This window comes from Antedon mediterranea, chromosome 4, assembly GCF_964355755.1.
Source record: "Antedon mediterranea chromosome 4, ecAntMedi1.1, whole genome shotgun sequence".
Lineage (NCBI taxonomy): Eukaryota > Metazoa > Echinodermata > Crinoidea > Comatulida > Antedonidae > Antedon > Antedon mediterranea.
Window position 1 is genome coordinate 3,082,629 of NC_092673.1, and position 24,122 is coordinate 3,106,750.

General features: G+C 33.6%; 1 protein-coding gene across 2 annotated transcripts in view; it reads left to right on the top strand.

Annotated features, from left to right (window-relative positions):
* The first annotated feature begins 18,722 nt into the window (after positions 1–18,722).
* The window catches only part of LOC140046272 (fibroblast growth factor receptor-like 1), a 55,044-nt gene continuing 49,644 nt past the window's right edge, over positions 18,723–24,122 (top strand). Inside the window, exons 1-2 of one of the 2 annotated variants that reach the window (XM_072090851.1) lie at positions 18,723–19,097; positions 23,926–24,048. In XM_072090851.1, the coding sequence (XP_071946952.1) occupies positions 23,958–24,048 (91 nt within the window). In that variant the 5' untranslated portion in view covers positions 18,723–19,097; positions 23,926–23,957. Of the gene's footprint in view, positions 19,098–23,224; positions 23,653–23,925; positions 24,049–24,122 lie in introns of those variants that run through there. The other variant, XM_072090850.1, reaches the window with a different exon arrangement.

A 24,122-nucleotide genomic window follows, 5' to 3' on the forward strand; every position in this document is an offset into this window, starting at 1 on the left:
ATCTTGCCAGAAGAAATTTCTTGTCACGCAAGACCCAAAAACGAAAAAAAACTATTGTTCGATGCAATATAGGGAAGAATTTTAAATTTTAATTCGTTCAATCATTTTCATTTTGTCTGTTCTGAACAGTGTGCACTCTGTACACCGTTTCTTTTTACTGATATATTATATTTGATATAATTAACCAATGCAAATCCAGAGATAAGGCATAATTGTGTATATATTATATTAATAAAAATGCCAATTATCACTGCTGTGTATATAATCTACACCATTTAGCAGTAAATTATACATCATATTCACTACTCGTGCGAACATACATTTCCTCTTAATTTTTCTTGACGTGGCTATAGTAGGGTCAATGGTGTAAACCGAACCTTCTGTTGTTTTACCAGACATATGTCAATCATACTCGTGGACTAAGCAAGAACAATCAAGGGATGTATCTAATAGGCAGAGTAAACACTGTTTATGGCCTGTCTGGTATTTAATGGGATATTAAAATCACGCAAATGAAAGTTTAAACCACTATTGGTTTCAAAAGATCAAACTCTGAGATTAAACATCATTAGAATTGACTAAAGTTTGTTTTAGTCTATATTCAAATTTAACAATTTATAGAAATTGTTGTATTTGCACTTGTCAATCAGTGGTTTAATGTTCACATAAAACTAATACTCTTCCTAAACCCTTAGTTTCATAAGTGTTATTAATAAAAAACTATAAAAATTCAGCTTTGTTGAATATCGTTGACAAAACGTTGACCTTTCTGTTTAAAGTTTAATATATTTAATAGATAGCAGTACTTGTGAGTGATTTCTTCCCGATAAATTTTTATATTCTTTATTCTATAGTACTGTATATTCCTAACTATTAATCATACTGACCCTGTAATGGTAAAAATATCTCGTTTTAAAACAGCCAAGGAATCTGTTCCAGCTAATCATTTTGTTTTGTTTAGAAATGACTTAAAATCTAGTAGTGGGCTTATAATTATATCCCTGTATAGTGGATTAATTATTTAGTAATAACATAACCAACATTTTAAATACAACTCAATTGATATCACCTAAATAAATTATTTTAACTTAGTCTGTTAAATCAATTTTTTACTGATAGTTTCATTTTTTTTAAATAAATAAAAAACCTGTACGGAGCCTCTTCAAATATTTCTTGATTTTAAATTAGAATGTAGTCCCTGTGGATGTGATCGACAGGTCAAGTCATCAAATGTCATCTACATGACAGACTTAACTTAATGTTTATTTTAAAATGCATTTAAGTATGTACTAGAATATATTGAATTATGTATAGCTTACATAAGGACATCAGTATCGACAAATATATTAAATGCTTATTGAGTAGCATTCAATTTCGGTTTTAAACGTTCATCATGCATGTGGTAGATACAATTGCATTTATTACTAATTTTCTGACCATTCCTTGTACTCAAATTCACGGTATTCTTTACAGGAACTACGTATGTACTTTGTAATTTATTACAGATTGTAACACATTTATATCTTTTTTATGATTCTTAAACTTCCTTAACAAGAGTTCAGATTGTCAATTTTAAAATGATTGATGTTTTATTACAAGTTTAATTTAAAGTAAGTTATTAGCCAATTTAAAAATAGGAAGTTTAAGTGGAAATTGTTGATAGCTAAAGTTGACGAGTTTTGACCAAGGAAGAAATCTGTACATATTTTTCTCATTTTGTTTTCATATTGATATCAAAACAAATAGTATGTACAGTATTTGTTTTCTTAGAATAAATCCAAAGGAAAATTTCTGAAAAAAGTACAAATACTGTGAGTATCAGTGGCTGGATCTCAATGGAGATACAAAATAAAATAAGCACTGAAAAATGACATTGCTGTTGGTATCAGTGGCTGGATCTTAATGGAGATACAAAATAAAATAAGCACTGAAAAATGACATTGCTGTGGGTATCAGTGGCTGGACCTCAATGGAGATACAAAATAAAATAAGCACTGAAAAATGACATTGCTGTGGGTATCAGTGGCTGGATCTTAATGGAGATTTTAATCTGTGTATTTGTTTTAGAATCAATCTTAATATGAATAGACATATTTACATATTTTATATTTATCTTAAAATGTATTTGTTCTACTGTTTTTATGTCTTAAAGGATCCCTACCCGACAGTGATTAATTAGTTCATTTTTGGGGTACCTCATGTTCTGGCTGTTATGTATTATGTTGGTGTATTTTATTGTTTTGTTTATTTTTTTGATATGAATAAATGAAAAACCGACAGAAAAATTAGAACAGCTTTCGGTCAACACTAGCCCTTCATCAGTGCAAGTGTTCTTAGAATAGACAGCCAATTTTCAGTACTATCTAAATATGGTCATAGAATCGGACAAATATTGTAGGTTACTACTAAGAATCTGGTGAAATTCATATCTAAAGTTAAGATCAATAATACTTTGCTTTGTACGAACAATGGATTTTCTTGAAGATGCTTCCTACTGTACATATATCTTCTACAATTATGCTAATGAATTCACGATTTTAAAAAACGTTTGCAATAAATTGGCAATATGGTAAATTTTTGCTGAATTCCGACACAAAATGGTGCATTTCATACCTTTTTCTATGTCTTATTATACTTTCTTACTTTAAAAAACAAGTGGAATTAGTAACAAGTTCAAATGAGGTAATCATGATTAATGCGAAGCAATTTATTATGTTCTCAGTAAATAATGCAACATTAGAACATTGATTGATAATGTTAAGTAGACATGGAGACCACATCCGTCAATGCCGTATGAAGACCACACCGATACACCACTACAATGTGTGTGGTAGAGAATCGGCATATTAATACTTGTATTGGCCTGAATTTATTTTGGAAGATGAATAGCCCAGTTGTTGTATACTTTTTATATTTGTTAGATTACCACCATGTTTGTCTGGCATAATGTTTGAGTATTTTTGTGAACTGAGACTGCCATTTATATCTAAAATGGCAATCATGTAGTTGTGCTTGGTTCATGTAATCATGGACATCTACCTTCAATGTCTTCCATCCACTTTATTTAAGGCCTTTATTTTAGATGAGTAAATTCACCCAATAAAATGTTCTTTTGATTTACTATATACTTATCCTTCTTTAACTTAAACGATACCTCGTCATGTCCAGATCAAACAAACTAAAATCTTTCTATCTCAATTTCCACACGATGAATCTTTGTTAGTGAACAAATCTCGCATAACAAAATCATTTATCATTAATTTCTGGATTTACTTTTTTGTTTAAAGGTTGTGTTTGTTCTTTCGAAATGTCTCAACATTCAGGTTGGTCTGTCCTAATGTTGGCCTCAGTATTCGCTTTGAGCATTTAGATTGTTAGAATTTATCCATGTAGATTGGTCTTGGTCTCAACCTAAATGATAAAAGTTATCAGCAATTTTTTTTCTTCTAAAGCCCTGTCACTACTAATATTGGTGGAACAGTTTTGGTGAACTCCAGACAACCACCAGTAGTTTGAAATGCTGTACTACCCCATGATGTTGATTGTAAGACTGTTTCCCACATGTTTCAACCGTACACTGCATTACCATACCAGTTTATCAGAATGAAACCGCCCAGTAGGACAACTATTACGGAAATTAGGGACAGGCTAATAATCTGGCTTGGATGTCAAAAGTCGTGGATTTACTATTCTTTCTGCTGATGCTACCAGTGATAATAATGGGATTATTATATTGAACTCTCTATTTTGATGATTTTAATTACAAATGAAAGTCCTGTTTACAACCCCTATTGTGAAAACTAATATTGAATTTAATCGTCATGATGATTATTTTAATTGAAAATACATTAATTATTTATTTACAAATGATGGTAAGCGGTTTAAAATTCTTTCTTTATTAAAAAAAATTATATATCTATTGATATTTCTTGGTAGGTGTTCATATATATATATATATATATATTTATCGTTTCAAATTAATTAATTCAATTTCAGTATATCACCGGGCAGTTTAGAATTAATGTTCTTTGCCTGTTGTGTTTATATATATATATATATAAATCCAAAGGCAAATTACTGAAAAAAATGCTGTGGGTATCAGTGGCTGGATCTCAATGGAGATACAAAAAAAAAGGGAAAAGCTAAATCAAAACGATAAAGTAAACAGCCAGCAAAGTTAGCAGAGCTTTCGGGCAACACTAGCCCTTCATCACTGCAAGTGAGGGAATTTGGATAAAGTCATAGCATATGAGTATATATATATTGAAATTTATTTTGAACTCCAAATTAAAATGACTACAGTGTGGTAGTTAGCAGACAATCTAATAGTTGAAATATTCATCCTCAGTTTATTCAGTCAATAAAGACAAGGCCTGTAAATCAATTGGATTACTTCTGGACATTGCTGGACATTGCAATGATATTAATAACTGACCGATGCCCTGAGCGAATAAGACCATTATCAGATAGTGTACTAAACAATGACATTTTAGTGAGGCTTGATATTAAAATACTTTGTGTAATATTTATATCTTTATTTATAACACTTGGATAAGAATTAATCTTTATATATCACAATTTATATACTCTATATTAATAATATATTATTTTATTTCAAGAATTGGAATTTAGAAGGAGAAAGATACTAATACAGTCAATATATTTCTTAAAGTTTTTCTTTCACAACAATTTATTAAAATTCCTGATTTGATTGTTTTAGCTTTGGGCTAAACACCATTCTTCCACATTCTGAAAATGTTTTTGTTTTCTTTATTAAATTATCATTAAATGTGCTCAAATGGAATTTAATGTTTGTTTTCCTAATCTTTATCTTCTATATCATAAAGTCCACATCCTATCAACTCACCACAAACAATATAAAAAAATAACTTGAAGATTGTACAGACTTAACTTATGGGTGATAGACTAATTATAGATCATTTCAAAACAGGGTTACGGTAGAAAGATCAAGGCTTTGAGAACCCTAGGAGGTTGAGGTGTCCTGTCTAGATCGCCCCATGTGTCTAAACGGTTCCGTGGATGCAAGGAATTGCTATGTCATAAGGAATGCGTTTTCTGTGATTCACGTTTGATGGCTAGGCTGTATGACTGACAACTTTAAAATATATACCAATACCTGATAATGAAATTAATATGTGATAAACACTCTAGGCTCATGTTTGCCTAGATATTGTCTTATCAGATTTCAATGAGAATCAATGAACGGCCAATTCAATCTCAAGTGGATCACACTGCAGATTTTGAACGGCAGATCACATTACATATGAAGCTATATTAATGTGTGTTTAAAGGCAGCCATGTTGATAGAGTATGGTTTAATCATGTAATGATTTCATGTTATTCGTTTATTGATCATAAATACAAAATTAACAAGATTCTTTCTTTTTGGTTCATATTGTCTTCTAGTTGTAACATGTCATGGAATACAGAAAATAATCATACTCATAGTCATTTTCTTTCAAGAAAACAAATTCTATCCTAATTATAATATAATAGTTACGGTATAAATGAATATCATAATTAGATTTTTCTACCCAAAATGTTTTCTACTTAAGATTTTTCCTCTTCTTATCCATCAATATTGGCAGGCCAGGTAGTGATTTCTCTATTTTTGCATGCAATTCTTAAAATTACTTTTTAGAAATTTCTTTGTTCAGAAAATATTAACTTGTTAATCCTCAATGGTTTATTTTAGTTTTTTTTTCTATCAGAGGAAAGAAATGTTATCATAATTATTATAATATTGTACTGTATTACAATTCCTTTCTGTTAAACTTAAATATTGTATTATTTAAAACTATAGATGGTTATCATTTAGCTGTCTGTCTGTCTGTCTGTCTCTGTCCACATCAAAGCAAATGAAATATTGATAAATAAAATGTCAATAATTAAGAATAATTAACTAATAGCTTTTTGAAATAAAAATTACTGTAATATCCATAAGTGTATTCACACCCATGTTGAGATTTCTATATTTTTTCTCGATTTGTTCATTAATTTTTAGAAATTACTTGAAAAAGTTGATAGTGCTATATTATATATTGTGTTATTTTCATTGAAAATCAGACTGGTAGAATTATCTGTTTTATTTGACCAGAAATAACCCTTAAATGACATATGTCAATGTTGATTTGCCAATATATTAAAACGGATTTTAGTTAAACATTGTAATTCCATTCTTATATGTTACAAAATCCATTGATTTATTATCGTATTAAACCACAGAATCCTGATAAGCAAAATAAGATCTTTTTAAATCCTTCGAAAGCGTTATATATCTGTTAGAATCACCGATTTCTAGCGTTAGATAAGTTTATGTATTCCATTGTATTGTAAGTAAACCGGAGTTCACAGTGTTTTATCGTGAAGGAATTACTTTATTTTTCAATTCCAGCGTGCTTATCAATTATCACCATAATCAATGAGTCTTGATCTTGTATTAAATTCAAGTGAATAACATGTGATGTTAAGCATAAAGAAATAACCTATTAAAACCATGTTCTGCCTTAATTGTTGAATGCGAAGTGTTGTGTTTGTTGTACATATTGGTTTTTCAATTGTTTACTGGTTAAATGAAGCGCAAACAACTGTGAACCTTCGGGCAGAAAATTACAACTTTATTCGCGCGATATTGAGTGTCAATCAAAAAAAAGAACAATTCATTTCTGTTTTTATTGCTGAATTTCACAGGAAGCGAAATGTAGAGATTTTGTGCAAGTTTTAACTCGTTCTATAGGTAGCCATGTTTCTTTAGTTTATGCTTCATAAGTTTATTGTTTAAATGCAAAAGCAGTTAAAAGAATTGGAGGCCCTACAAGTCTGGCTTTTAATTTTGTCAAACCAGCTGCATAATCAGAATCACAGTATTTGTGTTACAGATGTATTTATTTATTCAATTTTTTCATTGAACGTAACAAAGTATAAAAGGTGTTATATTGTAGGGGTCCCAGAAGGGGCATCACACTCACAGTTCAATATATTGTGCACACACTAAAGACAGCGTTGTTTTTATCTTTTGAACATATCAAAATGAAACTAATGATTTATAGTGTGTTGTGCCCAAATATGGTAGTTATATGCCCAAATATGGTAGTGATATGACATCATCATAAAGTTTGATAGTTTAGACAGAGCTTTATAAATTGTATTCTTCAATGAAATATATATTTTATATGACTATATTCCAATGCTCAAGTAATTGCTAATTGCTAAACCAATTCAATAGCATTCAATATTGGTGTAGGCCTTTCCCCAGGACTAGGCCTTTCTCTTGTCATATTGGGTACATTTTTTTATAGTAGAGCATAAACTGTATAGGCCATATGTATAGATATTAATCAAAATAAAATTGACAATACATATGCCTACTGAATTATACTGAAACAGTAACTTATCCTTATTTCTATTAATGATAATACAGTACATTATTTTCTTTCTTATTTTTCTTTTTATCAACATACCGATACTGCATACATTTTTTCCATTAAAGTTTGATACTCACAGATTTATACAAACAATTGATAAGTCATTTAGGAGTATATAACTTTCCCAATTTACTTTCACAGAAACGCTCTAAAGATAACATTCCAATATTGCTGTATTCAATTTTAATTCTTTGCTTCAAAAGATGTTAAGATTTGTTAAAGTCAATCGGGTTCAAGTTTGTGCAAGCTATGTTTATCTAAGCTCTGATTTCCTAGGCCGTTGGGAAAGTGGTTTTCATGATTTTCATAAGCAAGCAGAATGGTTGCCTATTGACAATATTTGCCAATGGTGAACTTAAGCCTAAAGCTAAGTTTACTGACTGTTAGCCGGGTCATCTTGGTGCTCAATCTAAATTCAATGGTTCCTGTTTATATAAATAGGCGATTTAAAAGATGTTTCTCACAATAGATACTTAAAGATAATTCACTTAATGCCCCAAAGAACTCCAGGTGTATAGCTACATGTAGGGAGACATACCCACACAAACCAAAGGGGAATATTTTTATTTAAACTGCCTATATGTACTCGCATTAGCTGCCTTGTATGAATATCATAGACAGTGAAGTCAGAAAAAAAAACAAAAATACAGGTGTAATGTTTGGGAACATTTGAATATGTTTTATATTGCTCCTGTAGACTGCATGTAATGTCTTCAATTTTATTACCTCATTCAGATAATATTAGATAACTCACTTTGGACAAATTTGTTTTCCTACCCCAATGTGTGTAGAGAAAGGACACAGCAGGGAGACAAATTGGGACATGGATTTAAGCTCCGTTTACACTATCAAACTTAATGTGAGAAAAAATGTGATGTGCCCATATATGGATATGATGAAAACTTATTACTATCATATTTGTGCATATCAACACCGTATTTGGGCACATCACAGTTTTTTGTCACAGTAGTTTGATAGTGTAGACCGAGCTTTAGAAACACATCCAGTGTTTATTTGCCTCAGCAATACTGATGCCTTCAAATTGGTTTTAGATTCTTGAGAAGAAGAAAAACAAATACAAATATCGTGATTAAAAAACTAATTATTTTAGGCTTAGCACTAATGCTAGTGGATTAGCAGTGCTAGGTTACTAACTAGCTACCATACGTCACAGAAAAAAATCATTTATTCTATTCTGTGCTTTATTATGATAGATGGGTATTTTAAACTCGTCTCATTTTGACCATTAATTGGCAATAAAAAAAACATGGTAATATATATAGTGTTGTTGTTTACAAGATTATTATTATAGATCTGGTTTTTGTTGTCATTTATCAACAATGTGAACTGCATTTTCACTCATAGATTTTAAAATTAAAAGATAAAATGGAATTGTATGGTATTTAAAAAGACAGTAGGCCTATATAAAAAAATGTATGATCATACACTAGTGTTTGCATAATATGCCTACATATTGTTGTACTGTATATACCGTACTGAGTAATACAACATATTGTATTTAATGAGAATTCACTAATAGGCTATTTGAAGAAAAATTAATCAAAATAAATGAATTAATCCAGATAAAGGTATAATTTGACCTTTTATTTGAAAACACACACATGTTTTAAGCTTTGTTTAAATATAAACTTGATCAAAGGCCTGCGATTGCCTATTACTGACCGTACGGGTGTCAATGACCATGTGTGCCAGTGACCATGTGACGTGTCAGTGACCATGGGCGTGTACAGGAGGCCTACCACAGAACCCCTGGCCAGTAACCATAGTAACTTCCTTTATTATGCTGACCATAGGTCATCTTAGGTGTACCACTACGCGTGAACCAGTTACCAGGCGTGGCATGTCTTATGGTGACCACAGTGACCAGTATTATTGTATAATTAACCTTGACCAACCTTATGACAGGTGTCCATTATCAAAAGGTGTGAGAAGGAGGATATTTGATAACCCAATTCAACACACACTCACACTTTCAGCTTCACTTTTTAGGCTCTGTCTACACTATACTTTATGTGGCAAAAAATTGTGATGTGCCTATATATGGTAATGACATCATATCATATACCATATTTAAGCATATCACTACCATATTTGGGCACATCAAACTTTGATAGTGTGTTGACAGAGCTTTATACATAGGTTAGTGTTTTGTAACATGTGAAAAAACGTCATTATAATACCCGTATGCATAATAATGATAGGAAAATCGTTGGACACACGCATTGCGTTCACACGATGATATTGTTTATGCGCGCGCATCAACGATGTATATGTAAATATTTTACACATTGATGTAATACTAATCAATATCAAGTATGCTGATTATTGTACTTAAATAATTAATTGGTAATATATATTTTTTAGTACGCGTTGAATATACTTTTTGCAGACATTTTGTCGCCATCGACGCATGAGAACGCGCGGCCGGTCAGTAGCAGCGTCTATCATTAATTCACTCTTGTGATGTCACATTAATGTTGACCTGCGACGCGCCAATTTCCCATAAAAAAAATCATAATCACTATCATTAAGATATACATTAATAATTAAACAATGTGATGCTAGACCAGGCCTCACCACCTCTAACCGATTCGTCACCAGAATGAGTTTAATAATTATGTCAATCATAATTGTGCGTGTTTGCTCTTCATATTATCACTTTTAACGACTTTAGACCTAACACATTTTTCTTTTAATTACTAAAAATGCTGTATTTGGCTTTGTTGTATGTGTACCTCACATTCATTCAGGCCTACATATCACCAGACGTCGTTATTTGATGATTGTATTCAAGGGCTAGGCCTACAGATGATCGGAAAGTTTATTCATATTCCTGACTTTATTCACATCATTTGTAGAACATTTACGACGTAGTATTTTTAGTTCTGAATTAATACATTCAGTGTATAAACTTCACAAATGATTTCTGTGAGTTCTTTGTTAAGTTTGATAATCGCAAACAGAGATTACTACATTAATATGTTGATAACTGTGATCGTGCATTTTGAAGAGAAGCGTAGGCCTACATTTGAATTTGAACTTAGAGAGGTTATTTTATATAGGCCTATTGTTTCTTTGTGTTGTTACACACTATTATTCCTCATTAGTTCGTGTAGTTTTTAAAGAGTATTATGTGGTTACCACTCTCACCACGTACATTTCACATACGCGCGCGTGTAGTTTAGCTTTTCTTGACAACTTCTAATATAATTCCATCAACATCAGCAAATGTTACAACATTAGGACAGTCCGCGGTGATTTAGACTGGCGCACATCTCTTAATAAATGCACTATGTACTCCTTGCAATGGCTTTGATGGAATTTATTATTTTTTATGATCTTATAATGAAAAACATACATAAAATGCGTTTCTCATAACAAAAATGCAGTGACGGAAAAAAACTTAAGAACCGCAATCGACGATATGAAAAATTGAGGTAACGAATACTAAACACCGTTACGTACCAAGCACTGCGTTGAACATTTACTTTTCCATCAATCTGCATTTTTTGGCAGGTTATGCTTACCATACTTAATATTAAACAATAAATATGAAAGGGATATATTATATGAAAGTGAGTGACGTCACTTCAAAGGGGACACCACATGGCGAATACGATTAATATAATTTGCAACTTGGCGAAGTGTTTGTTTTAAATCGGTTGGTCAATTTGTCAGACAGGTGACCGAACGAAAGGTGACGGAACCCATCTGAGTTCAGATCGAAATCAAAGTCTTCTGCTGCTGCTCAGGTTTGATCATTAAATAAAAAAGATGATGAATGTCGACAGTGTCACTCGTCTTCAGGAGCGATTACGTAAAAATGGTGTTGACGTTAAAAGCATCAATAAGTTGTTTTTCTCTAGACCATCAACCGTGTCGTTCGGTCGCCGCATGCTCATAATCTTCGTAATATTCGTCCTCATGTAGTCGGCATCTTTACCATTGTCGTCGTCATAACATTCGTCGTCGTCGTCGTCATAATATTCGTTGTCGTCTTAATATTCGTTGTCATAATATTCGTCGTCCTCATCTTCACCGTTTGTCGTATAGCCGTCGTCACATCTCCCCCGTCATTGTCATCATTATCATGGTGTTATGTATCTAAATTACATTTTCACTATGCCTAATTATTCTCAAATAAATCTAATGATGATATTACGTTTTTTATTGTTTTATTTACCGTAATAAAAATTTACCGGTACACAAAGGCCTGGGTGTAAAACTGAGTTTTTCAAACTTAGTTTAATCATTTACGCAAATGTATTAAATGGTAATTTCAAAACCCATCGCATGATTTAGAACTTTAAGCATGAATTGATAAACCAATATGGATCCCAGTAAATAGTCAATATGAGGTGAATTGATTGCAACAAAATAAATACGAGAATAGATTGTGGACACAATTATGGCCTTGTCGGCAACCCGATGCTCGGTGCGCCCCAGGCACGACATACGAACACGAATTTGAACCAGGCTGAACCGTGTAAGCTGTTTCCAAACCAGTTATGATATTGCCAGCAGGGTGTAAAACAAATACATGTACTCTCGGATCAGCCTTCCGTCCCTTGATTGGTTTTGTCTGATTTCCGACGAGGAGATTGAAGTAGGATTCAGTTTGCATTTGCTGAACATGTGATTTGTCACCGAACGAAAGTTTTAAGTTTCTATTCGATACGTTTATGTTCACCGACCTAGATAGTTTTTGATTTGAGATAAGGTGCCGTGAAGATGAATTTAAACCCAAGCATCGAAGAAGTATGCGCTTTGGTGTCTAATTTGATTTCTCCGTTTACTAATTATTATTACCGAGTTGTATTGGATTTAATTTGTCGATTTAGTTATAGCAGTGCTGAGCCCTGAACCAAACGTCCGATGTGTCCCCTTTTAGTTCCGTAATAAAATATGAATTAATTTTTATAAAATTCCACTAAGGAATTATGAGTATGCTAGATATAATCTAAACAAATTTTAAATGTTATTATAAAACTCGAATTTTGCAGTAAATTTAATTTTTAAAATGGTTATTGGATAGCTCTATCACCACTTCTTTTTTCTACTTTACTGAGGCAAAGTTTTTTTAAGATGTACTCTCGTATTCACGACGGCGTACTACGTCATAGTTGGTTATTACAATGTAATAACAACAATTATTGTCAACGAACTTTTTGATTGTTTACAAAGTTTAAAACAACAAACGTTAAAAGGCATTTTATAAACTTCTTAAACACACAAAGCCTGCTTAACTTATCAATGCTGAATCAGCTTTTGAATAATTCCATGCCGTAGGCCTACAAACCACTCTTTTTCATTCACCGTTTGAAAAGCCCACAGATAACTTTTGTTTTTCACTTGTTCAGGCCAGGTGATGGTTATATACAAATAAATAAACATAACTTGCCACAAATGCATTAGTCTGCCACCCCCGGGGACAGAACACATTCTTTATTGCGCCATGTGTTGTTGCATGGAGAAATAAGTTTACTTATTTCTGGTGCTGCAGTAGTACCGCGGTGTTTAATCCGTGTAAATGCCAATTTACACAGACGAGCGGTATACGGTAAGCGGAAAACCACGTAGCCTGTACCACATAGAATCTGCATTTATCCTGAGCGGAAAACGCCCCTCCTCCACTCCGCGTTGTGTGTAAATAGTCATAATGAATAGATTCTATATTTTTTACCGTTACCGCTCGCCTGTGTGATAACGAGAAGCGGAATACCGCGTTATTGTACCGATATTGTCCCACGTATATATAATCTGTATCTATCCTAAGCTGGAATCTGTGTGTGTAAAAACGGTCATAAAGAATGATTTAGGGTGTTGTATAAACACGACCATAGATTCTATATCATTTTGTATTACCGTTACCGGGCGTCTGTGTAAATTGGCATTAAAACATCACGCACACCGTCTGACATTTATGAATTTTCTATACTTATGAGCCGTGACGAAAACAAACATCTTGGATGTATTTTTGTCTTATGTGTTGATAATCTCACCTGATACAACAACTACATGCCGATACATTTTTGAATAGCTGATAATGAACCGCTGTTGCGAACCGACGAGTGAGATGATTTTGCAATGTTATTCTGTATGATGTTTAAAGATCGATAGGTATGGTAATCAAAATGGCAATAGACCTGTCATGATGGGAGATACAAGTCAAACTGAACCGACGACGGTAATAATATCTACGTATTACGGTACGTGTTTTGCAGCAGCAAGGGCGCGATGTACCGCATCAAAGAATACCGTAACGACACGCATAATAAAACATTAATTTTAACATACTATTATGATCAATTTTTCACACTTAACATACCGGGAGATTGCCTTTCCTAGAAGGTCACTGAAGGAGGCCTAGCGTAATTTGTCAACTTGACACGTTTTAATGCGCCTTTAATAAATCTTCTAATTTGTCAAATAGTTTTAGTATAATTACCCTCGTTTATGTGTTATATCTTTAGTTGGCTTATCCCTTACTTAATGGTTTAATCACTGGTTGCTTGTTGTATTAAAATATGTCTGAGTGCTGTCATCTAGTTTCTCCAAGTTTAATAATATAATAATATAATATCCTGGATTTATATAACGCCTAATGTTGTGAAACCTCTAAGCGCTGTACATATAAACTAATACGATAAAATGGTCCAACCATGCCAAAAAAAAACCCCCCACAAACCGAAGTAACGGGATACGCCAGGAAACGGTCTAATAATTGAACCCCGGTCAGCATTAATTGTGTTTCAGTCATCCCGGATTCAGGCGCCTCCTGCCCTACACAAACTAGATCTGAAACAGTCTAATCTCACTGTACATACAAAATTTATTTTTTAAATGTATGGTGTTATTTTTGGAAAGCTACGTTAAAAAATTCAGTTATCATGCACGATACATTCACCATATCCGTATTAATTTTTGGATGGATGTTGATTTGTATTAATTTGCCATGTGATTGATTGATTGATTGATCAGTTAATTTACTTTTAATCGATTTATTGTCTAATTTTATTACAAATTAGCCTTGTAAAAAACTTTATTGCTGGTCTTTAAAAGTAAAAATGCATTGACAGAAATCGAGAAGTGCGACAGAAGTGATTAGTCGGAACACATCACCCTCAACTAATCCATCTGTTATCATACCAGCCTCGGTAATGGCAGTGGTTTGGTAGTCTAAACAATTGCGGTGTGTCACAAAGGCCTGTCTTCTCATCTAAAGGTGAGGGCCAAGGATCCACGGGTGATCAACATTTTTAGGCCTAGCGGAAATATAAATAAACCATGCGCGTTGAGTTGCTACAGGCCTGATGCTTGTTTTCCGGCTGACGATCTCATCATCGCCTCTGGTAGGTCTAGCTTATTATTATAAAATATTTATCATATTGTGATTTTTGTTATTCATATGAGCTGCTATTATTAAGTAGACGTCAAACCTCTTGTGATGTTCCTGTATTAGGATGCATTATGTTTTACTTGATTAGCGCACATTACATAAATACTTGGCGGTGAATCAAAGCGGCAACGATAAAGAATACAATGACCAATTGACTTAAAAGACTGGAATCTAGGCTACGGAATGAATGAAGTAGACAGCATCAATCAAAAAGTCTTTTATTACAGAGAATGATATGAAAATATTAATATTCAACGATTGATACTGATGCATTTACACACATTCGATGGGTTTTTAGATTTTTTCCGCCAGCTTCAAGTACTATGATGGTATCGGTTTAAAAAATGAAATTTCATATTCCTTTGTTGCGCGGTTAAATTGCGCCAACCTTTTGGCCCAAAGAGTACGTTTAGCCTAGTTACGAGGTACAGAAACATATTGCGGTTGTGATTACTGTGCCACAAGGTAAAAGTTGTTTTTTAGTGTAGGTCGATTTCGAATTTTACCGTATATATAGGCCTAATTAAGCATGGTATCGATTCAGAAGGTGTGACGTGACTGTTTCTAACAACCACAACCACCTCATTCTTTGAATCTTGTCTGCATTTTTGGGGGTGAACAGAATATGTGCGTGGAAAGCCTCACGATGAGTGAAAGTTAGTTCGTTTACAATGTTCTTAATCTTTTGACCAATCAAAGGCGTTGTCGTTTATTAGGACGTCGTGGGACGTATGCCGTTTTAATTAAAATGTAAAATGAAATGTAAATGGCATTTACCGTCCTACTGCGATATTCTATAAAATGATATGGATCAAAATACATTTTGACGTTTCATGCAACTTTGAGTCGTGTTTTGGGTAGATTCCAGACATGTTTAAACACCAAAATGGCCGAGGGTGTCTTGTATATTCATAGCTTAGACAGGTACGCTCGGCAGGTACATGTGAACAACGACATGTTTAGCATAACCTTTGCATAAACAAAATGGAAGAAGCAGCCCAAAGTGAGGATATGTTATCACAAGAGAATGGAATAGTTATTCCACCAGTTAATGATGAGGTTGAACTTACCTGACCCCATTTATCATGCGCGCATCTCTGTCACGGTCGGGATTTCACGGGTAATTTCTCATCATACCGTCTTGGCTTCGTAAATGTGATTTTTAATGGTTAAGCCTCTATGAAATGATGCTAAAAATCGCATGTCGATTTATCTTCTTCACGTATTATTTTTGATTACAGTTTCTTATGCCCTAAGATTGGATTACATGGACACAGAGTGAAGAGAGAATTTATGTGAACACACAGTTTAGCAAAACGGAATATAGCCGGTTCGATTGGCCGGCTTAAAACGAATAAATATAAAATAAAACAATATATTTAGTTCAAATATTACGATATTCATGAACTCTGTGAAGTTATGTTACACTAATAAAATACGTTTAACCCCTTCCTCTTCATTCACTTAATGATAATTCTACACATATTTCAATACATTTTCTCAATTTATTTTTTAGGCCTAAAATAGTGGTTAAAATTGTATTATGAATACAAAATGTAGGCCAAGGACTAGCAAGATACAAATATCAATCAATGTATTCAGTCGTTTAATATTGACTTCTTTCTATATGTAATATTGCTTCTTTCATTTTTTTAAAACTGGCACGAATCTAAAATTTCCTTCATTGAATACGTGTATCGTATTTGATCATCATACCCGTTAGGTAATTCATTGCTTGCGATTCGCTTTAAAACTTAAAGATCCGTTTTTGAAATTTGCGGACATAGAAAAACATATTGACTAATGAACCGACTGCGAGGGATAATTGACCATGTTTCTTCATCGACCGATTATGTATTGTTTTTTAGATTCTGTATGATTAACTGGAACTGAATAAAAAGTTAACTATTCATTAGAAACATGTAAACCAGCTGCAAGTTATTTTTGACATGATAAATTGTGTAATATACAGGGTTTCTCGGTATATATCATTTCATTAGTTATAAAGTGTCATTACCGTGGTTAATGTGACATACTTTAAGGTAATCGTTTGAACATGATTGTGATGTGTGCTGTTCTCCTCGGCAGGTGTATAGGTACTTGAAATGCGCGCATGTTTTTGACCTTTGGGGCGTACCATAGTTGAATGAATAATAGTCGGGACTGTAATTTTTCTTTCCGATTGACGATTCGATCAGATAACTACCGGTACCGCTACGGAGCATTATGTGATGTTCAAACGGTGAAATAATGAATAACGCTCATCATACTTGTATGGTAGACCTACCATAATAGCTAGCATTATAATGTGTGAATGACTAGGCCCACTAAAGTAGTACTGTTATTTTGTTTGCGAAGTCACTGGTTCGAATCTTGTCATAAACAGATAAGCCTACACTTTATTGAGTAGGCCTATATTACTAGTTAATAATTTATTTTTGTTTAAATATTGAGGCGGAAAGGAATAACGTAGGCCTTTATAGGCTAATAATAGGCCTATCACAACTATATAGCCTAAAATACGAGACTAAATACGGTAAACAAACGTTCGATGATGCGAATGTGTCTGCACCATCGTTATGTCACACAAACATGCAATATTATAAAAGTTGTGTAGGAAGTTTTTATTTCTCATTAAGGGTCATCAAAGGTTGATCGATTTATGTATATTTATCACTTCAGAATTTTCTCCAGGCTAACATTTAACTACCTCACACCAATTAAAAAAATGTTTTCGAATGCGAAATATTGATATTTCAATTAATGTAAAACAAAATATGTCATTCACAATACGACTATTTTTATAAATAATTATGATTGTAAATACGATAATCATTGCTCACGAGCTAGCTACAAGATTGGATCACTACAACAACATCTGTAGATTATGGACATTAAGAAATAACTACACTAAAAGTTGTGATGACGTCATATTAAGAAAGCTCAGACCATTTATCGTGAAACAACATGAGACGTTTTAAAAGTTTGATGACGTCACAAATTTAAGAAAGCTCGGGGCACGAAACTTCAACTGACAATATTGGGTAGCATATGTGTGATACGGTGGTATTTATCAGCGACACTCAAAACCACGTGTCGTATTTAAAAAAAACAATACCAGTTACCTTTAAGCTCTGTCTACACTGTCAAACTAGTTTGACAAAAAAGTGTGCCCAAATATGGTAGTGATATGCCAAAATATGGTAGTGATATGACATCATCATGTATACCGGTATATAATCACATCACATTTTTTTGTCACATAAAGTTTGGCAGAGCTTTCCTTTCCTTACAAAGTTATTTGTAAGGAAAATAGGAATTTTTTTAAATGAAAATTAGGCTTATAGAGGTTAATCAGTTTTTACCAGACAAAGATGATTTTTTATACTAAAAAAACATTAAATTGTCAGGACACCATTCAGAAAATATGTTGGTTGTATTTCCACCGTGATCGTAATTGAATGTGATCACATCTGCGGCATAACGACTAATTACGTCTTATTAGAACGCCATGAATTTAAACGGATTTAAATCGGTTCTTCAATGTTCACACCAGGAGAGATTTTAAAGTTCCAATACTAAGTGCAAGTACGGAACAAACACCCGTAGCGATTGGGAAATTGAATCCGAATGATTCGTAGCATTGGTCCATATGCTGACGAACCTCCTCCCTAGTCTCCGGCCTCCTCCTCCTCATTTGCTTAAAGTCTCCCGTGTTCGCATAACGACATCCAATTGTTAGGCCTACACGAAAAGCATTATCTTGACGGTATTTGATAGGTTGTGAGAGTATAGATCGTGTCAACAGCGCCAAAGCAGTTAAGTAAATATACTTTATTGTACGTTCTGTAGTTGGCGGAGCAACGCTTAGCATTACTTCACCTATTCTTTGGATTATTTCGTTGAACCATTGATGTTGGATATTATACTGTTCGTCACAAATAATTTATTTAACTATTTCGGCCAGTTTGCTTACTAACACTGCACCAAACCGTGATTGTTAATGTACATTTTGATTTGTTTATTTTACGAGTGGAATAAATAGACTTTATCACAACCATAGGGCATTCGTGTTGCTTTCGAATTGCGTTCGTGTGACCGAATATACCGTACAAACAATTGTTGTCGAGTGGTTGGTCACAAGCACACTATCCGTCACTCATTCGTTATCCATCGATGGACTTGCATACTATTGGAGCTATCTAAATTCATTATTATTTTTGTTTTATAAGGTAAGTGTTTTATTCGTTTTATCAGACACAAAAGTGTTCAATAAAACCGTTATATTTACACCATAACACCTTTTATTGTTCGATAATCGACGTTTATGATGTGTATAAAGTTCTTGGCATTGTAATTGTTAAATAAACAGCAAATGAGATGACAATTTAAACATCAAACAAGAAATGGCAATACGTCTGATAACATTCAACTGCCGTAGCTCGTATGATCATTCTGAACCAGTATATGGCCTACAGGTAAAGTACACAATGTTCGTCTGCTTATTTTTTTTTCTATGATTTTTTTAATTGAATATTGCTGGCTCTCTTACAGTATCATCGTCCAATTCATTTCATAACCTTTTCTTCCGCCCTTGTTGTCAGTCCGGTCATTTAGACTGTTAGGCTAGAGTTGGTGAGCTATAGTGTTGAATAGAATTCAAACTTTGTATAGGCCTACCAAATGTAGGCTAACAATGTTGATGATCATCCTACGGTCAAATTGAGACTTTTATTTAAAAAAATCTCAATGCGGCATGGCATTTCATTTCAATGGTGGACTTAAAGGGTTGGTTTCAAGCCACGGAGACTAATACAATCAAGATGGCAAGAGCGATATCTAGTAAGGGTTAAATTCTGGGAACAGCGTGGTGCCTAAAACAAGTGTTTACCAGGCGTTGCAAATGGATCTTGCCGAGGAAAATCAAACAAACTTCCCATACACGAACTTGACGTTTTAACCCGACTATGGGTTTTATTATTAATAAACACCTAATTCGCTGTTAGCTCAGCGATCAGTAATAATAATGATTGGCAGAAAGTTGTTACGTTAACGGTCGTAAGGTCGATGTAATGCAAGAGAAAAACATGTACAATTTGTAAGACTTTAATACATCGTAAGCCGCATCATATTGATAGAAATAGTACTCGAGTTTCAGAACGGCAATTGCCGCAGTTCCCTTACGACCAATCTACTCGTAAAAGGATCTTCTGCACCTGCCGCAACCGACCCCTTTCGCACTTCGAACGCGGCCACAGCAATTACCCATAATAAATGAACCTCAAGGGGCTGGCATGTAACGTGCTATGAAATAGCATGCAAGTTCACACCGCCTTGGATGTAACGCTAAACATTGATATGATAGGTAACGGAAGTTGTAAAAATGTCGGGTTTGGATATTATGAATATAAAAAGATGAGAAATTCGAGGATTATTATGAGCGATTATTTTTGTAAAATTTCTACGGATGCAATCCCTGTCGGCATTTTTTGTTAGTAATATTATTAGTTGCAATCGTCAACCATCGGGATTAATGTATTTTACATCGGTACTGGAAACATTTCCATCTCCACCCTTCCTCCATAACCCCTATAAAACTTCAGAACTATAGGGAACCTTGTTTTTCAACGCGTATATTGAAACCTAAAAAACTCAACCGTATACAGCATTAGGCATTATGAATTCAATATAAGTAAGTTGTATTACGCGCAAATTTCGCTTTACATTAAGAAAAATATCACTAAAACAGCCATAAAATCATGTTGTGCCTTAAACCGACAAAAAAGGGCACGTTTTACCAATAAGAATTACGATTATTGGTTTTTTTTCTAGATTATGTTATATCTTATCGGAATAACTGGCTTACATAACAATTCATTAGGAAATTGAGAAATCTATTCTGTCTGTTGCGCCGTAATTATCGTAAAAATCCGACGGCATATCACACTCTAACATGGCCAAATGATAGTACTTGACGGGTAGTTTGAAGGCAAGTGGTTCGAAAAAAAAACCATGTTGATGGCTGATGAGTTTCGGGTTCTGTAAGGATTGAGCGGGAAAGAAGTATACGTGATAGTCTGCTGACGAAGCGACTTCAATTTTCCTCCCATTTAATAAACGAAGTAATAAAATCCGAGCAATCATGTCTGTACACTGCTTCAGAATTTACCGACATTAATGTTTCGTACGCGAAAAAAAGAAATGTAGATGTTGATTATTATAGAGAGTCCTCAAACAACGGAAAAAGTAGGCCTAACTCATCATGGACGTTTTATTAAAAGAAACAAACTTAAACACAATTTTGGCCTAATCGTGCTCAATAGAACAACATACAAAACAAACATACTCGTAATCGTCATTTAAGAAACGCAATTACTTTTCAATGAAAAAAAAGCTATAAAAGCACAATTTTCACTCAATCATTGTTCACAATCGATCGTAGAGATATAATCTCGTGGATTAATTTATATTAAAATAGGCAGTGTGATATAAATGTAGGTCGCCTTTTTTTTTTACCACGCCTAAATCATGTTTTGGGATGTGACTATATCGTTAGATTTCTCTTCCAGGGGAAAATAATGATTTCATTTATTTATTCAAAAAAATGGTTCCATGATGGTTCCGAAACGTCGATATTCTTGTTTTTTTGTATTAAATTTTATTGTAAAAAAAATAAAATAAACGAAAACAAATCATAACCAAAAACCATTGTCTGGCAATTTGACTAATATTTTTCTCAAATTACAGTTTTGTCAGGTCATTTTTGTTTTCTCGATCCTATTTTTGATCTAAGTGAATAATTCTCAAAATATTAACATTAAAATATCGTATTTAACTAAATCAATATCAACATTTTTTTCCATGGGGACAATAATTCAATATGGTGTGACGCGAAATTAGGTTAATGAATGAATGCCAGCCCTACATTTATTTTCTAAGGAAAGTTGCAATGCATCATGTTGTGTAAATAAAGTAATAAAAAGATAATTCCATACAATTACAAGGAGTTATCCGTGAAAGTGCTGATAACTAATGTTTATATTTATACTGATAAAATTTACTGTAATGGTTCACGTGCCAAATTTACAAATAGCGCCCTCAATATTTCGATAACTTTACTACTGAGTACCGATACTGTACTAAAACTATTATCATATAATAGTAATGATCTACTGTATGTATCGATGTAAGTTGGGGGGGGGGGGGGGGTAGGATAGGGGTTGATAGTTAGTTGCTTTTGCCTTTTTTTAACTTTTCTGTTAATTGTTATATTTTATATTGTGAAGGATGCACCTTTGTGCTAAGTGTGCCACCGATCTAAAGGTGTAATTCCAAATAAATAAATAAATAAATATCATGGTCTGTGGTACAATGGTGAAGTAATAGCGGTAGTGCGATACCAATACCATACACGTACCAGTGCGTAAGCTGGTGTACCATGGAGCTCCATGGGTGTACAATAAAGGTGAAAATATAGGCCTACTACAAATAAACCTCTCGCTTAAAACTCCGAAGAGAGAATTTCGCACTCTATCATCGCAGTCATTACACCCAAGGAAGTATATCCCCATTAACAGCATTAGTCCGTTTTAAACTTCAAGCATTGAACGGTGGACAATCGCCTTTCACTATAAACTAACTGAATAATGCGTTAAACGCTAAAGCGTTTAGGCCTACATTAGTTCCATTAAAGGACTATTATTGTAATGAAGACGTATTAGGAACTGGATAAGGGAATTTGTCTAAGTTGTATTGATCTTGCGGAAAATAACCAAGGGGTTTTAATTACCCCTCATTGTAGAATGTGTGATCAATAATTATGTTAATGCAGATTTAAGGTTCCTGTATATCTTTATTATAAGTCTCATTAGCATTTGAAAGAACGCTAAAAGGGGATTAGATAATGTTTAGCGGCACCATCCGGGATACCATTACCGACGACCTGAACTTTGGGTTCTCGGTTTTTAGGTAGATGAAGGGGAATGACAGTATCTCAAATATATAATATAACTAATCGGAATTATTAGTGTGCCGACGTACCGGTACCATTCCGATATATGGACGACACAATTGCTTCTTCATCATATTGTTTACTTTCCGTTTATACTACAGACATTGTTTGCTTTTCTTATGGTCAGAGCTTTTTGCATGCTTTTTGAAAATAAATCTAGACAGAGGATCCCTGTCATAACAGCCAAATGCACTGTAGAGAAAACGGCACATATAAAATTCATTCAAAAAACAAGTGTCGGTAAGTTTTAAGAGTAATTGTCGGCATAATTTCCCTTAATAGATCAACCGTAAAATATCTTATTCTTAAATAAGAGTTTTTAATTCAAAGGTATTTGGAAACATGAGACTTTCTTTTATTAGAAAATAGGCAATAATAATTTGGCAATACCTTATTAAAAACGGATTTCCAAGGTCAAATGTGAATCTATACTATATAGTTTATGCTTCGCTAGTTCTAACACTGTTTTTCCTGTGCGTTACTTTCAAAAGGTCGTGATTAGTTTAATGTATAGATTTCATTCAGTCGCCGATGCTGTTCAAAGCGGTCGTGAATATTGTGTTAATATACCGTTGTTCGCTGTAATATTAAAAGCTAGGCCTCAAATGCCTCAATTCTATGCGTTTGGATATTTCTCTTGAATTATCTGGTCGTTAAGTATTCGAATTAAATTGTGATTTACTGAATTGCCTCTACGATTAACTATCTAATGTAGGACAAAACCGGGCATGCTGGCATGTTGGAAATTTGTGATAATAAGGTTTTCCATTTAAAAGGTAAATTTGGAAGCGATGTATTCATTAATGAATATTAAATATTTTGCAGATATAATATTCTATGTCATTACTTTATACATAAAAGTTTGATGAACTTAATTAAGTGGTCCCTGTGTCGTCACAGCGCGCGAGATAAGAAATCGTCCACTCAGTCAGACGACCGGCAGTGTAGGCTACAGTAGAAGTGCGGTAGGACACCGCAGACATGAATGGTTGCTGAGCAGAAGCTATGATGTTAAAACGTGTATTAAAACTTAAATGTTTGTGTTTCAGGTGATTGGAAACTACAGAAACTAAAACAATAAATGGAGGGATTACATTTAATATATTTACTGGTCCTGTTGTGTTTTTGGAAAGTGGCTTACTGTGAAGAACCACGTAACGTCGTACCACTAGGTAAGTGACATGATAGGCCTACTTACCATACCTGGCTAGATTTATAGCATTAGGCTACTGAGGGTCGTCATTGC